The sequence below is a fragment of the Gossypium arboreum genome, chromosome 9, assembly GCF_025698485.1.
Source record: "Gossypium arboreum isolate Shixiya-1 chromosome 9, ASM2569848v2, whole genome shotgun sequence".
Classification (NCBI taxonomy): Eukaryota; Viridiplantae; Streptophyta; class Magnoliopsida; order Malvales; family Malvaceae; genus Gossypium; species Gossypium arboreum.
The window spans coordinates 6168246-6186283 of record NC_069078.1 but is presented as its reverse complement, the minus strand read 5'-3'; the positions used below and the strand labels follow the sequence as shown (position 1 = coordinate 6186283).

The window sequence follows — 18038 nt, the reverse complement described above, 5'->3', positions numbered from 1 at the left end:
AATCTGGAGTTTAATAGCAATGTAATGTACCCGGATGAAGAATGAAGAAAAAAATGCTTAAAATTCAAGCTTTGAGCTTCCAGGCAGGAATAGAAACAAAATTTAGCAAGCAAAGAAAAATAGAGTATATGGAAGGAAAATCTGATGATTTCATTCAAAAAGAAACTTTGGCTCAAAGCCATTACATATACTAGACATTGGCTGGTCAAAAATCAACAAATTCATCACCTAAACACTACCTAACTCCACTTAATACATTGGAACTAGGTGATGTTAACTTGTACATTTGAGCAAAGTTGGTAACCAGCTCTTTTACCATCAAGTTACATCAATTTTCATCCAAACATAATTCAAAATGAACTAAATTACAAAAACATTGTTAAAGTAACAAAATGAAACAGAGATGAAACAGTAGCGTTAACATCTCCTGTTGCATGTATTTCATTAGGAAAACTTATGTGCATAAGTTTGCATGAGCTGCATGTCCACCTTTGTTGCTGCATGTGTTGCATGGGAACTAACTTCAACAATATCTCATTGATTTAAAAGGAAAAATGGCAGCTTGCTGGTCTCATGAATTTACTTAGGCTAGTTGAATTTGGAAGATAATACTTGGTTTAATTTGTTTTCTGGTTTACCACTTTATACATTTTGTTTTAATGGTGTTATCTATCAAATATAGACAGAAAACAAAGGTAAGAGTGAGAAAGAGATTCAAGAAGGAATTAATGATTCAAAGTAACTATTGCCATTATATTACCACATTAAATAAAATAGTTGAATTAAACACACACATCATTGTGTTTGGTGTGCTCTTAAATAACTAATATAACAAGCAATATTTGAAAAAAGAGGATGAAATTTCATATTTACATCAGCTGTAAATATCTCTCTTAAGAATTAACAGAAAGTTGGCATTATATTAATCACCTTTTATTCACTTATCACCTGCTTAGAAGCTTCAACGAAGAAAAACACAACATTTGCTAAAGAGGAAGACATTGAAATTAATGAATATGTGTTAGACAATGACTAAAGACTTTGAAATTAACATATATATATATCCAATAAAATTAAATCAGTTTTATGTGTATTTAAATAAGCTAATGTTTGAGAATTGGACTGCAGCTTCAGCCCTCAACTTAATAGCTATGAATCCTACTTCTCCACTTGTATCCCTACCTTCTTTTTACTCTCTATAATTGTAATCACTAGTGGAATTACAAGAGCAACAAACGATCATTCTGAATGGCTGGCAGCAGAGGCAAAAGCGTTGATGGAAACAGGTTGGTGGAGTAATTATAGAAAGAGAGTTGGAGACCATTGTATGTGGCCTAGTATCCAATGCAATGCTGGAGGTGTCGTCTAGATTTTTCTTAGAGGCCATGGCCTGAATAGGGGCAGAACACCTCAAATAGGAGCACTTTCAAAGCTCTGGTACCTCGATCTCTCAAACAACAGGCTTAATGAATCCATTCCAGAAGATATTGGGAGACTAACGAATTTGGTTGCACTGGATCTATCCTACAATAGCGTTTCAGGTTACATCCCTTCCTCTCTGGGCAAGTTAACAAAATTGGTCTCTCTCGACCTCTACCATAAGCAAATTAAAAGTGTCATCCCTCCACATTTGGGTAATTTATCCAACTTGAAATTTTTATATCTTTCTGAAAATAAAATAAATGGTTCCATCCCTTCTGAAATTGGAAATATGACGAATCTAATAGAGTTACATCTTGATTCCAACCACATTTCCAATTCCATCCCTTCATCTCTATGCCATTTGACCAACTTGGAAAGATTGCACCTTGCCAGAAATCTTTTACATGGTTCCATCCCTTTTGAAATTGGAAATATGATCACTCTAACAGAGTTACTTCTTGATTCCAATCACATTTTCTATTCTATCCCTTCATCTCTACTTCATTTACCCAGTTTATGGTATCTATCCATGGCTTCGAATCTTTTGGAAGGTCACATACCCAATGAAATTGAGAGTTTGAATGCTCTGGTATACTTTGATCTCGCAGACAACAAACTGAGTGGACCTATTCCAACTCGGATTGGTAATTTGTCAAATTTCGGATCCTTAATTTTGGCAAACAATAACATGAGTGGAAGGATTCCCCTGCAAATTGGTGGCTTATCTCTATACCAACTTGATTTAAGCCATAACATCATTAGTGGAGATATACCTTCTCCACTCAATTCCCAAAACATTGATCTTAGCCATAACCTTCTCCAAGGACTGATACCTTCCCAGTTTGGGAGTTTAACTCAATTAAGTCTTCTAGATCTCAGTCGGAATAATCTAACGGGAATGATTCTTGAACTTCGAATTTATCCGAAGAGACTCAATTTGTCATTTAATTCCCTGAGGGGTCCAATTCTATATAGATTATTGCATTTTGCACATGAGACATTTACAGGCAACAAGGATTTATGTGGTTCCATTCAAGGCTTCCATCCTTGCCCTTCATCTCCAAATGTAAACCGAGAAAGAAATAGCAAAGTAGTGAAGCACATTCTGCTTGTTGTTATTCTGGTTCCAACTTTGTTATTTTTTTTCTCAACTTTTGCATTGGTGATATTCATCTTTTGCCGACAATATAGAGCTACAGCTTTGAAACATGATCCAAGTCCAACCAAAAATGGAGATTTATTCTCTATTTGGAATTTTGATGGAAAGATTGCATTTGAAGACATCTTCAAAGCAACAGAGGATTTTGATATCAAATATTGCATTGGAACTTCTAGTTATGGAAGTTTCTACAGAGCAGTCTTACCAAGTGGCAAAGTTGTTGCTTTAAAAAAACTCCATCGGTTAGAAGCTGAGCAGCCGACTTATGATACAAGTTTCCGATGAGATCAAGTTTTTAACAGAAAATGACACAAGATCATCGTCAAGCTTCACGGATTTTGTCTCCACAATCGTTGCATGTTCTTGATTTATGAATATATGGAAAAGGGAAGCTTGTTTTATGCCTTGAGCATTGATGATGAAGCTGTGGATTTGGATTGGACCAAAAGAGTGAGCATTGTCGAAGGTGTCGCACATGCTCTATCTTATATGCATCATGATTGCAGCCCTCCAATTGTTCATCGAGACATCTCAAGCAATAACATTTTGTTGAACTTGGAATGGGAAGCTTTTATTGCTGAGTTTAGGACTGCAAGACTTCTTGATTCTGATTTATCTAATCAGACTATAATTGTTGGAACATATGGATATATTGCCCCAGGTTCTTCACTCCCTTTTTCCCTTTTTATTTACCTTCATCCGTTCTTAGTTTGTACTGATTATTTATTTTGATATACATAATAGAATAATATGAGAGAAACAAATGGGAAAAGCAAAATAAACAAAGATCAAATATAAGTAAAATTTTTGTTTTAACTTGAGATTAGAGAATTCAAATGCAACTATATATGCACCTACAATTGAATGCACAATATAAATTAATATCTATTTTTAACTATGTTTTTTTTTAATTACAGAATTTGCTTATTCATTGGTTGTGACAGAAAAATGTGACATATATAACTTTGGAGTGATGACATTGGAAATATTGATGGGAAAGCATCCTGGTGAATTGTTGTCAATACTATCATCATCATCATCACCACCATCTAGTATCCAAAATGTCATGCTAAAGGAAATTTTGGATCCTCGATTATCATCCCCAAGAAGTCAAAAAATGGTAGGAGACATCACTTTCGTTGCTGTGATTGCTTTCGCATGCTTATGGGCCAAACCCAAAGCTCGACCAACAATGCAATTAGTGTCTCAAGAATTTCTACACATCAAGTCTCCAATTTCAATGCCTCTCCATGAAATATCTCTTATCGAGTTTAAGAATCATAAAATGTTTATGAACAATAAAAGTTATAAATAAATAGTATTTGATTTGGTGAGACTATAAATGCATGACAATGCTCAAATGAATTGATATAAGATAATACGCTTATTTGTTTATCTTAATCTACTCGGGAATCAAGAAGCAAGAGATTGAACTTTACAAATGTATCTGTTTCATGACTTGTGTTAAATGTAGATATCAAGGAGAAAGGGATGTACTACATAATAATATTATCACAGAAGGTTATCTCGAACCATGACTTGTTACAAGTTGGGTAGCAGTGATGCATTGCCAAATGTCACTCACTGTTTGTAACATTAGAATTATTTTATTGTTATTGCCAATGTTACAAGATCCTATAGGATCAAATCCTTTGGTTAGGATGATCATAACACAATTAAAGTTTAATTATATTTAACATGTCACAAAAGTTAAATTGATTATAGAAATGTTCTAATAATTAATTTGATTTGATAATGTTAAAATTTTACATGATATATACTTTATGTGTATATATAAAGGATTTGATTAAAATAATGTGAAAATATGTGAACTATATTTTAATAAATATACTTTATCAAATTTGTTAAATATAGTATTTAATAAAATTTGATAAAATAAAGATTAGGTTTGATTTTTAAATATACTGATATCTACTTACGAAATGCAACTTATCACGTTTTGACAAAATTCTAACTTTACTATTAATGCTTAATTACCATTCAAAAAGTTTGGAATAAATTACCTTTTATATTCAATAAAAATTCCAAAATCATGCATGATGTTCATTTTCAAAATGATATACCTAAAACCCCATAACAAAAGACATGTAATGCAATGGAGAATAGCAGATCCGCACGTACTCATTGTAAAGGTCGGTAGAGGTTAAGCGAAAAAAATTTTTTAGGGGCCAAATTAAATTGTAATTTTTACGATTGTAAAAATATAATTTTATTATTTTAATAGCCTATATCTTTATAATTTTAGAAGAATTAAATCAATTTTTTTATCAATTTTAGGGGGGTCAAAGTGTAGTTTTTACTAATTTAAAATTTTTACAAATTCTAAGAACATGCAGGACATTTTTCAAGTGAAAAACACGACGAGCAGCAGTAAAACGACCTGAGCCAACATGAGCTACAGGCACAGGCAGTCCATTCCCCATGTAAAGCTTGTGATTACCTGTGTATGGTGCTGCATCCTTCAAATTATCCAAATCATTAGTGACATGATTGGATGCTCCTGAATCAGGATACCAAGTGTTTGTATTCAGAGAACTCGAACAACAACGGTCTGGTTTGGAGCCATCACTGGGAACTGAGTCCACCTTATGAGAGCAACATGCACAAGACAAATTGGAAGAATCCTGAAACTGATGACAGTGAGCCTGCATAGACTGATCAGAAACTCCATCAAAATTTTCATCAAATCGATAATAACACTTATGAATAGTATGACCGATTCGGCCACACAGCTGACATTGAGGCTCAGAATGACCAAACTTCCTCCCTCGACCACGACCTCGAGAAAACCGGCCATTACCCCTGTAGGACGATCGTGATCTTCCATCAAACTGACTGTTACCATTTTCAGTGCTTTCATGTTTTTGAGCAACATTTGCCTGAAAAGAAACACTAGAAACCAAGTCCTGTTGTTGAGTCTCACAATCAATAAGCATTTCAGCAAGAAGATCAAGAGGAACACACATCGTAGAGGCTACTACTCGAATTGATTCAAACTCCACCGGTAAACTAGCAATAATAACACTAATCTGTTCTTGCTCAGAAATACCACTCCCTGCAGCCATCAGAGTGTCACAAAGACTCTTAATCTTGGTCAGATATTCTTTTATGGTTAACTAACCTTTTTTCTGAGAGTACAAAGAATGTCTCAAAGTAGAGACTGTCAAAGTAGACTTTGAAGCAAAACGACGTACTACAGTATTCCAGACATCAAAACTTGATTGAGCATTAGTGAGATGTACCAAGATCTCATCACAAATGGTAGACAACAGCCAAGAAGTCAAGAGTTTGTCTTGTTGCTTATGAAATAAGAATGCAGGATTAGAAACAAGATTACCATCCTTATCAACAATTGACTGTGAAGGAGTAGTGATTGTCCCAAGCACAAAATCTTGTAATCCATAACCTTCAAGAATCAATAGGACCTGCTGTTTCCACAATAGAAACTTATTCTCACAAAGTTTCACGGTGTCATGCTTGGGAAACTGTTGTATCTTCCGCAAAGAAGCATCACCAGGATCGGGAGAAGAACCATCGACTGGAGTAGCTATGTTATCAGAAACACCTTTAGTGGCCATGAGCAAGACGCAAAGAAAGAAGAAAAAAAAAACGATTATGGCTCAGATACCATAATGAGATACAAGAAATCAATCATGATGATGGTAAAAGAAACCAATTGTATTCTACTCTTACCTGAATTACCAGCTCTCATATTTATACAGACTTTAGTAACTAACTATTAACAACTTCAGTAACTGTTAACTACTAACTGCTGTTCAACTAACAACTATAACCATCCATAACTATTCCATTCCTTAATATTTTTAGTTATAAAAGAAATAATTAATATTCCAACAATTACACTTTCATCCAATTATTTGGTGATAAAAATCAATATTTACTTTCACGGTAAATATCACTCAAGGAATTATGTAATTAATTAGGAATTGCATGTAATGATATTAGTAAAATAGAATAGTATTGCTTTTATATCAAAGTCGCTTTGTTCAAGGAAGAACATCAGTTGGACTCTCCAATTTACTCTTAAAATGATAAAGACAAGTAGATGCACAAAGCTAACTAATCAACTTGTATTTGGTAATATATTCCATAAAATTAAATTATATTTTGAGTATCATATAATTAACGATTTAATTTTACATCAAACTACGACCAAAAGGAGCTACCCAAATAAAAGTCTTTTACTTATTTTCCTATGAGCTTGAACCCGGATAAATTTTATTATTTCAAAATTAAAAAAAAAAAACTATTCAACATATATAGTAAAAAAAATAACATTTTTATCGATATGATAAATTACTGAACAGATGCAAAACTTTACATGTATGTTGAACACAGTTATTTTATTGCTACATGTAATGAGTAGTTTTAAATATTTGATTATATACAAAATTATTTAAATGTATAGATTATATTATACATCGATAATGGTAGTAGAAATGATCATAAAGTAATAATTTAGTATGTGCAGATTGTAATATTGATTATTATGGGGCAGGGCTGCTTTTGATGAGTGTAGGTTTAATGAGAGATTATGGTGGTTTTGTCCGAATAAGTGTTGTTTTTCTAAGTCTGATCCTAGGGGTTGGTGTTTTCCACCTCATGGTTGGCTTAAATTTAACGTTAGTGGTATTGCTTTTGAGGGTGCTCGGGGTGGTGGAGGAGTGATGAGAAATGAGGAAGGAATTGTTAGAGCCTTATTTTCGGGTCCAATTGATGCAGGAGATTCTGAGTCAGCTGTATTGGGAGCTATTATCACTGCTCTAGATATTTTTACTGAAAATCGGCTGGAAGGGGTCTGGTTCTTTGATTATTGAATTAGGTTCAAGGGAGGTTTTTAGTTGGATTATGGAGAAATCAAGGAGACATTGGTCGCATCAAGTTATATTTGCTGATCTGGAAAGGAGGTTGAGCAGAGTGGGGGAATTATCTTTTTCAATTGCTGAGGCGAATGGGAATGAAATGGCAGATTCACTAGCAATAGCAGGGATGAGTAGAACTTGTATGTTTAAGGCTTGGTGGTGAGTTTGTTTGTAATGTTAGATTTCTTGTGTATGGTTTGTGGTGTTGGGGTACTTCTTGTAGTATTTTTGGTGGTTATTGCTGCTGTGATGTTTGAAAAACCTGGTCCTAGGACTGTACGGTTTGTTAGTGTTGATGAGTGGTCACAGTAGGCAGAAAATGTTGGTCTTGGGTGTATTAATCTTATTTGCTTTTACAAGAGGTAAAGGCATTAATGAGCCAAAAAAAAAAAAAACATGCAGATTTTACATGAAAAATCTTTATTGAGAAAACTCATTGGCACTAAAGTTGTAAAAACAACAATAAAAAGGTTTGCGGCTATGTGCAATTTTCAAGAGTTAAACAACCCGTCTAATAGAAGAAGTATAATTCTATACAGATTCAACTTGTGCGGCAAGGTCCATATCACTGGAGCTTCGACCTCGCACCCCAGTATTGTTTTATAATTATAATCAATATTACAATCTGCACATATTAAATTATTTTAATTTTCTTATTAATAACTTATTATTAGATCCAAATTTTGTCATATTTTCGTAAGTCTTAGGATTATAGCTAATTTAATTATGTTTATGCTTCGCACAAATAAGAAAACTAATTTAATGATAATGATAAAAATATCAATATATTTATTAAATATTAATATAAAAAAATATTTTTATTGGTGTGTCATGTTATATCCGTATCCTCACTTTTTAAAAATTATTGTGTTATCGTATTCATATCCCTTCGTACGCCTATTGCGTGTTCGTGTCCGTGCTAGATGGATATTTATTCTCAATCTAGAACTTTGATGGAAGATTTGCATTCAAAGATATGATTGAAGTGACGGAGGACTTTGACATCCGATACTGTATTGGATTGGTGGTTTTATAGTAGTGGTTATAGAGCGCAATTACCAAGTGGAAAGATTGTTGACTTAAAGAAACTTCATCGTAGAGAAGTAGAGGTCCTAGCTTTTGACAAGAGTTTCAAGAATGAGGCAAAAATGTTATCTGAAATACGACACAAGAACATCATAAAACTTCATGAATTTTGTCTTCATAAATGATGCATTTTTTTTATTTACCGAATACATGGTTCAAGGGAGCTTATTTTGTGTCTTAGCAAACATGTATAGAAGCAATGGAGTTGGATTGGATCAAAAGAGTCAAGAAAATCAAAGATACAACATGTGCTTTATCTTATCCGCATCATGATTGCCACGCACCAATAGTTCATCAAGCAATAACATTTTATTAAACTCCAATCTCGAGGCTTGTGTCTCAGATTTTGCCACAGCTATAGACTCATTGACCTTGACTCATCTAATCAAACAATGCTTGTTGGAACCTACGGATATATTGCACCAGTTCAAGTTTCCAAACTTTCTTTTTGTTCTGTTATTCTACTATTTCATCTACTTTGGGTTGTAAGTATGCCTTACAGGTATTGAAAATTAGACTCCACGAGGAAGAAAGTGGAAGTATGCAACTTCTACGATATTTCCATGCATTGAATTGATCATTTTCTACTAAAGCACGTCCAACACGGTTTATAATTAGCTTTTTACATTTAAATACAAAAAGCAACCTATAGTGTGTCCACTTTAGTTTAGAAGATGAATGAGGCAGACTTTAATATCTTTAATCTAAAAAAAAATTAGAATTTTCTAATGTAAATATAAATTATAAGATGGTTCAATGTAATTGTATTATTCAGTATGGCCTTAAACTTTTTTTTTTCCCTTTTTCTTTGAGAAAACGTATTCAAAACTTATCGGTCAGTTTCCACGAAGAGCATATTTTCATTGAACAAAGAAAGTGAATCATGATTTTTAATATCTAACTGAGCATATTTTCAGGTAAAACTGATATTAGAAAAAATTAGGTTTTAACATTATCATTATTGCTTCATGAAAAGCTTCAAGAAAGAATAATAGAACATTGAGCTCTTTGTTTTCTAAAAGTGATCAAAAGACAAATCAAATCTGCTCTTCATTTTCTACCAATGAAATTGTTCATGTTCACATCACTTTTCTTTGATCTCAATTTCTCCACTAATATTTAACATTCCCCTTGTAGTGGAGAAATTGAGATCAAACCAGCCATAATGATTAGGTTGAAATTGGAATCAAACCAAATTATAAGGAAGACCTTGACTTCCAATTCCACAGCAATAAGATTGTTTAATGTAACCTTTTTAAGTCTTAAAAATTTCCACTTTTATTGCATAGGAGAAGGGATCGTATAAAATTGTGATTTCACGTCATCTTTATTTCTTTCTAATAGGAGAATGGCAAATCATATTTTTCCTTCTGATTTTCAGCTTTTTCCTCTTTACAAAATTCAAATCCAACTAAAAATACTAAAAATCAGGAGGAAAAGTTTAATTTATCATTCTCCTACTAGAAATTAATTTATTACAGTTTCATACAACCCTTTCTCTATTGTATTCTATTATCGGTTCTACTTTTCAAAAACATTAATATTATTAAATTAACAAATAGAAAAACTACTGAATACCACAAATAATATCAAATAATAATAATAATAATAATAATAATAATAATAATTAAACATAAAAAATAATCATAATCATAATTTTTTAATGAAAATGTACTGCTAATGGGTATATTTATAACGCTAAATATTTTTTTATTTGGTATGTAACTATAACACTAACACTAATTAAGTAATAATTAATCTAAAAATAAGTTTAATTTAATATGATATTAACTATTACATTAATAATAAAAATATATTAATAAATGATAAAATACATTTTTTTAGTTTTGACATAAAATTAAAATAAATAAATTTATACATTATAGATTAGATTACCAATATCTTTATATTATATTTTTTATATATATAATGTTAATTTCATACATTTAATTGTTATTAATTATAAAAATTACTTTTAAATTATTAATTATTATCATATTTATAATAAAATCACATTTATATATTTATAAATTATACTTATTTAATTAAAAATACTTTGATGTTTATTATTTTTAATTTATCCAATTATATTAACGATATTTTAGATTAATAATTTAATTAATTAATAATATATTATGTTGTTTTAATATGACTAAATTAATTAGTTTCACATTATTATATTATCATATTAATTAATATTTAATTAATATTACTTTTATTATTATCACATAATAATACTAATAAAATATTATTCTAATGTTAGTTTAGTAATATAATTAACAATAAAGGGTATTACTGTTAGTTCAAAATTTTCTCCAAACTCGTGCTTGTATATTTTACTTGTTTATTTTTAAGTTTACTAAATAATTTATTTTATAATTTTTAAATATATATTTAATAATTAAATGATAATTAGTCTAATTTAAAATAAAAGCCTATTAATTTTGAAAGTAATGAAAATAAAAGAATATGAACCAACCGATAGTAAAATATTAAGTAATTAGATAAAATAATTTGTCATTCAAATATGAATCAAAATTTTATCTACAAAGAGCCATTACTTTAATACTTAATTACGTTTGACATAATATTTCATAAAACAATGATAAACAACATTCACAATTATATAAATATTGTTAAAATGAAATAATAGTAAAACTATCAAATATCAAGTAATCATAACTAAACATATCAAATAATAATGAAAATCATATAGTTATTGGTGATGGAAACAATACTTATTAAATAATGCTAAAATGTGATTTTTCTAGTAATTCTTTAGATGTTATTTTGAATGAAAATGCATAGCTAATTCATATATATATATATATATATATATATATATAGTGCTAAATATTAGTTTTTAATTGGTATATAACTATAACACTAATTAAGTGATAATTAATCTAAAATAATAAGTATTTTTAAGATGTATCCAAAGTCTAATTAAGTGATAATTGATAATAAAAAATATTAATTATAATTATAATAAATTTATATTAATAATGTGTTACGAATGTAATTTAATATTCAAGATTTAATAGAAATATTACTAATAAAATTATTATAAAATATTATTTTATTTTATTGATTTTATAGATTTAAAAAATATGAGAAACATAGATAATTCAAAAACAACTTCTTAATTTATCAATATTTTTATCTTAATTTCTCAAAAAAAAAATGAGGTGTTGGATTGAATTAATTTGATTAGACGTGATATTTAATTTAATTGTAAAAATATATTCATTGTCTTTTTATTTTTTAATATAAAATAAAAATAAATAAATAAATTTATACATTTTAAATTAGATTACTAATATTATACATAATATTAATCTCACAGATTTAATTTTTATTAATTAAAAAAACAAAGGTAAGAGAGAAAGAGATTTTTGAAAGAATTAATAATTCAGAGCGGCTATATTTCATGATATTACCATATTAATTAATATAGTTAAATTACACACATCATTGACTCTTAAATAATTAATATAACAAGCAATATTTGAAAAAGAAGATGAAATTTGATATTTACATCAGCTGTAAATATCACTTTAAGAATTAACAGAAAGTACACATTACATTAATCACATTTGCTACAGCTTCCAGTTTGCTTCTAAAAGACTAAGACTTTTAATATAAGAAGATGGAGGAGAATAGAGAATTTCTTTTGTTTTTTTTTTTGTAACACCTCAAAAATTATAGGGTCAAAAATTATAAAATTATTATAAATTGAAATCTAGTATTAATGGTTAAGAGTTTAGGAATACTCTTAGAAAACTAAGGTTGAAATCCCACTTTTTTGCACTTTTTCTACTTTTTTGCATTTTTCCTCTTTTTCTTCAGCAATGAAGGATGAAAACCAAGTTAATATAACAAATAATTGTGGTAAAAAATAATTAAGAAATTGGCAATAGCGTAATGGCCAAGCATTACTCCATTCTCTTTAAAGTCTTAAGTTCTATCCAAGCCAATTCTTTTTTATTTGTTTTAAATTTCGGCAGGAGGGTTTATTTCCTAAAACAACCCCTAAAATTTACATAACTTAGCCTTTTAATGTGAGGCCCCAAAATTTTGAGAAGCTAATTGTGAGATTCTACAGTAATTAATTTCTATATTTGTGGCTCTGCGTTCTGCCATTGTGTTTAAGGTTTGGAGTTCGAGTCGTATCGTTAAAAGTTTTATTATTTTGAAACAACCCCTATCCATGCATTACATAGTTAAGTGTAATTCTATGTAAACTTGTGTTAAGAATGACCCTGTTGGTTCACTAGTTAAGTCTATGTATTCTATTTGGTCTCGTGTTCGAGTCTCATCGTATGTGTTAGGACATATTTTCTTGTTGTCAAAAATTCGTTGGTGGTTAAGACAAAAGATTTTAAACGTTTCTTTTTGTTTTCTTCCTTTTCTTTCCTCTAACTTTTTCCTTCTTTTTTTTCTTTTTTTATATCGTTTGAACGTGCTATTGTGGATCATTGAACTTCTCATTCTGATTTGTTGTACGGGCTGGGAATACGTGTTGGAAGTAATGAATCCCTGCAGGATAATTCGAGTAATCGCAGTTAATATTTTGGTAAGTGTCGATTCCGTTGAAGGTTTTATGTCGAAGTTTTTGGCATAAGTTTCTATGTATTATTGTGCTTCATTGTTGCTAAATTCAGTTAATTGAATGATTATATGGTTGTTTTAGGCTTCGGAGACTCTGTATGTTCTTATCGCTTCAAAATCTCTTTAAGTACGTACCGAAAACCCTTAATTTTGTGAATTTCGGACACCAAAAAATGTGGTTATCAACACCGCACGGCCAGGGACATGGGCGTGTTCCCAAGTCGTGTGAGTTACAAGGCTATGTGCCAGGCCATGTAACTCACTATTCATCTAATTTGAGCCATACGGGCAAAGGACACGGGTGTGTATGTAGGACGTGTGTGGCCATATTAGTGCAGGGTTTACACGGGCAATGGACACGGGCATGTGTCTAGGTTGTGTAACTCATTGTTTATGATCTAGGACCACACGGCCAAGGACACGGGCTTGTACCTAGGCTGTGTGAACCACACAGGCAAGGACATGAGCGTGTATCTAGGCCGTGTAACTCACTGTTTGCAATTTAGAACCATACGGGCAGAGGACATGAGTGTGTGTCCAGGCCGTGTGAGCCACACAAGTAAGGACATCGGCATGATGTTAAGGTCATGTGGCATATAAAAAGAATCTGAATCTTGTTTCTGAGGCCGTGAGTGTTGTCCAACACGAGCACTAACCTCCACAATATATGTATGACCTGAATTTGATCGTATGAGGACTTTTTAATGCTCTAAGACTGATGTATGGATGATATATATGTATGTGTACTGTGATGGCTATTTCTGACACTGATCCGCATTATCTATTTGTGAAATGAATTGGAATGACTGAACACATTTTGTGGATATTTGTAATATGCATTTGCATGGGTTGGGATATTGTGAAGAAGGAAGTAATCTATTTTGAATCAGTGGTTAAGCCACGATGTATATAAATACGAATTTGGCGTTTTTTCGCATTTTGATCTAGCAGCTAGGTTGCGTCTCTTTAAACGTGTTAGACAGACACTCTATGGTGAGTAGGGTTAGTTGGGCATTGAACGCTCTTAATGGTGTGTTGGGATGGCCGAAGATGGTGTGTAGCGAATGGGGGTAGGAATAACTGCATACGAATCTAATCTGTTCTGTATATGAAACTAAAATTGCTTCTACATATGTAACTAATTTATTTTATATCTGTGTTAAAATTGCTTCTCTTATCTAACCGAATCTTGAGATTCGGGAACTATCTTATATATGTGTTTTAATTGAAGGAACGTCTTTTACGCACTAAGTTCACAACTCATTTCGCTGTTGATTGGATTTCAAGTAGCTCTCAGACTTGAACGGGTTAACGCTGTGAGAGCTCGGTCAAACCTTTTTATCTTTCCTTTAAATTCTACTATTAGTAATTTCAGTATTCTTTGCTATTATGATGTTGGAAAGATTATGTAGTTAGTTAATTGTTGTGATGGATATATTATGTTGAATGATTTCATTTTGACTGCGTTATAAATGTGGTTTTCCTAATAACGATAATGTAACTCTCTGGACTTGATCTGGACGTCTAAGTTGGGTTTAGGGTGTTACATTTAACTCCTTTCCTAGTCATATTAAGATTTTTGTTTCTTTAAACAACCCTAATTAGAATTTATTTCCTATTCTTTCTTCATCCTTTCTTTTGCAAAATTTTTCTCTTAATTGTTGGTTTAGTTTGGTCCCTAGATTAAGATCAATCTCGTTCAATCTATTTTCGTGTCGGTTTAGCGTCAAATCCATTCTACTGTGCCAAGATCAGTAAGCAATCTCATTCCTAATTTTGTAGAATCCTAGGAATCTATTCAGGCATCATTCTTGATAATTTTTCTAAAATCAATTTCAAATCTTTAACGAGTTTTCCTGAATCTTGTTAAAACTCGTTAAATCTTGAAGGTAGATATTAATTCTCGTGTTTTTGTCAATTGAAAGACTCGTGTAGATGACTCGAATCAAATTTAGACATGAGGATTGTCTACAAGACCTCGGAAGTTAAGTGTGTGTTCTTTTATGAGAAAATCGAGGCAAAATCGAACCCAGCCTAAACCACACAGCTTGCCCACAGGAGTGTGGGTTGCCTGTGTGAACAACACGACTTGGACCTTCCCATATGGCCATTTGCCCCAGCTTCTTAAATTTTATAGTTTTGCCCAAAATGGTTCCCGAACTAATTTTAGTGTTTAATTTATGCAATTAAGTCCATGATAGTATGAATAATGCTTGAATCCTTGATTTAATTGACTGTATTAATATTAAATATATACTCAATTGCATTAACTGTGAGTAATCATGTTTATTGTATCTTTACTTACGATTTTTAATATAACATATCTTAAGACACCGCTAAATTGAACCTTTGACAAGTGGTTTTTCCACTGAATTAATTGATTGAAAACATATTTATTGCTGCAATATTTAATTATTTTTAATCATAATGTTTTTTTCTGTTATGATATGTTTTAAGCATGTCTTATCTTGGTGCATGGGTTGGGACGTTTCGTAAATGAGGAAGTTTCGACAGACTATAAACCTACAAATCAGGCAGTTCATCTACATTTTTCTAGCAACTTTTATCTGCAAATATGTTGTGTATTCAGAACTGTCTACCAGCGTATTAACCTGCATTTTTTGGTGGTTTATCCATAAATCGGTGTGTAGGGATGAATGAATTTTGGGGAGCTCTTATGGTGTGTAGCTGTAGGGTAGGATCTTATCTGTTAAACTGAACCTTTTTGTATTTGTAAAGCATGTGTTTGGGATTCTGAAATCACCGGTATGATGTGTTATGTTCATTTTTATATAATATTAAATTGCTCTATATTTCTAATATACCGAATGTGTGATGTAAATTATGCTATGAACTGTGCCTTTATATGTTATCAGTTGCTTCAATTTTCTTGTAAAGGATCTCACATTGAGCTCCAAAGCTTACCCTATTTTATTTTTTCATCTTTTCAAATAACCCACAAGGTTAGGACACAGACTTGACATTTGGAGGCTTGACTCAAAATATTGATTTCTATATAAAAGTATTTTAGACTAGTTATTTTTATAATTCTGGTTATTTGAAACTATATTATTATTGTGTCATGGGACTTAGTTTACAGTTTTTACTTAGGCATGTATGACATTTAAATAATTTAAGTAGTTTTGTAACGACCCAATAGTTAGGGGTGTCGCTATAACACCTTAAACTCGGCCTAGAAGTTTAGACTGAATTCCGATGTTACATTGATCACTGAAGTGACCGTAGGAAAATTTTACCCAAGACAAATTCTCTCAATTCCACCACAACATTTTAAAGTTTAACAAACTGAAAATATTTAAATGTTAACTCTCAGATAAGAGAAACTATAGTTAAGTTTAATAAATGTACAAGATAAAATAAAATAATGGAAATTAAAAACAGAACTTGTACCACAGTTTCATAAAACCCTTTGAAGTAAAATAGTAACCAAAACAGAGAAAGACAACTGATAAATTATTTTCAATCGAGACTGTCTGAAGCCTCCACGTACCAAGTCCAGCGTAAAAAATTAGAAAAGTACCTGTAAAGGGAAACACTAAGGGGGTGAGCTACACGAGCTCAGTGTGAGTTCGAATCGAGACTAAAAACAGAATCACAGACTTCAATTCAATAGCGCGATAGATTTACAGATATTCACTGAGTCAGAAAGTAAACTTGGAACTGACATCCTAACAGAACATAACACTCAAGCACACCAAATCACACATAGATAGACGGAATACAATCAGATAGTCTAGCACCCAGATCATATATATAGATGCGTATGAAATGCAGTTAAGTAACAAAACCCACCCATCCAGCCAACACACCTCTCTATCCCCCGATCACACCCCATAAGAGCTATTTAAGCTCACCAACTGAAACACACCACAAAGGACCTCGAGAGCCCATCCAACCCTACACACCATTTGTGTGGACTAAGCCACTCAGATATTAATACGCAGCAGAGCTGGCGTATGTCCTGTACAGTGCAATGCGGTAACCCGCTGTACAAATATGTTGCAGTTTAAACTGTCAGATCTAATAATAGTACGCAGCAAAGTTGACACACATATAGTACAGTGTGATAAATCGCTGTATGAATAAGTTGTAGTGAAACTGCCAGATCAGACTAGAATCAGACTCCTTTCTCTTGCAATCAACCCCACAATTTCACTTTATGTAAATATATGTATGCATACAAACCCACAGAAATATTGTACACGTCAACAAACAATCAGATGGAAGCAGATACATGCACACCCAACAGACCAAACTCAGAATCAAAGATCTTACACCATAGTCACAACAACACATAAGCAGAGCATAAGGCCACATATACAGAAACTTAAATACCCTCACCTAAGCCTAGAAAAGGGACAAAATACACAGACACATTTTAGGTAAAAAACATACACAAACTAAAATTTTGGAAACTTAGGACCACACGCCTGTGTGTTTTGGCCGTATGGAACCGCCTAACGCCCGAGTGAAAAGGGGCACACGGCCGTGTGACTGAGACATTCGCCTGTGTGGACCCGAAACATGGCCGTGGGAATAGATCGTGTAACTCTTTGTCCAATTGTGCTAAAATAGGGTACAGGGAAGACACGATCGTGTAAGGATTTCACACGCCCGTGTGTCCAAAACACATGCCCGTGTGGAATCCCTAAATCCCCAAATTAGCTACACGGCCGTGTGGCCAGGCTGTGTGGCACCATAACGCTAAATCCCTAAATCTCAATCACACACACTCGTGTACGCAAAGGACACGACTATGTGAAAATCAACAAAAATCCCCAAATCGGCCACACGACTGTGTAACATCCAAATCAGTCCGAAAACCCTAATTCCCA

General features: G+C 32.1%; 2 protein-coding genes across 2 annotated transcripts; both read left to right on the top strand.

The window, feature by feature from the left end:
- The first annotated feature begins 1248 nt into the window (after positions 1–1248).
- LOC108455581 (MDIS1-interacting receptor like kinase 2-like) lies at positions 1249–2866 on the top strand. The gene is made up of 2 exons (XM_017754128.2): positions 1249–1286; positions 1381–2866. The coding sequence occupies exons 1-2, from the start codon at positions 1249–1251 to the stop codon at positions 2864–2866; spliced, it is 1524 nt and encodes a 507-aa protein (XP_017609617.2).
- A 156-nt stretch (positions 2867–3022) lies between these two features.
- On the top strand, positions 3023–3896 carry LOC128280405 (MDIS1-interacting receptor like kinase 2-like). Its single transcript, XM_053018556.1, has 2 exons — positions 3023–3242; positions 3499–3896. The coding sequence occupies exons 1-2, from the start codon at positions 3071–3073 to the stop codon at positions 3894–3896; spliced, it is 570 nt and encodes a 189-aa protein (XP_052874516.1). The 5' UTR covers positions 3023–3070.
- Positions 3897–18038: the final 14142 nt, after the last annotated feature.

Coding starts and splice junctions, on each gene's coding strand:
- LOC108455581 (XM_017754128.2), top strand. CDS start 1,249: ATGGCTGGCAGCAGAGGCAAAAGCGTTGATGGAAACAG. Junction 1,287..1,380: donor AAAAGCGTTGATGGAAACAG/GTTGGTGGAGTA, acceptor GATTTTTCTTAG/AGGCCATGGCCTGAATAGGG.
- LOC128280405 (XM_053018556.1), top strand. CDS start 3,071: ATGCATCATGATTGCAGCCCTCCAATTGTTCATCGAGACATCTCAAGC. Junction 3,243..3,498: donor ATATGGATATATTGCCCCAG/GTTCTTCACTCC, acceptor TTTTAATTACAG/AATTTGCTTATTCATTGGTT.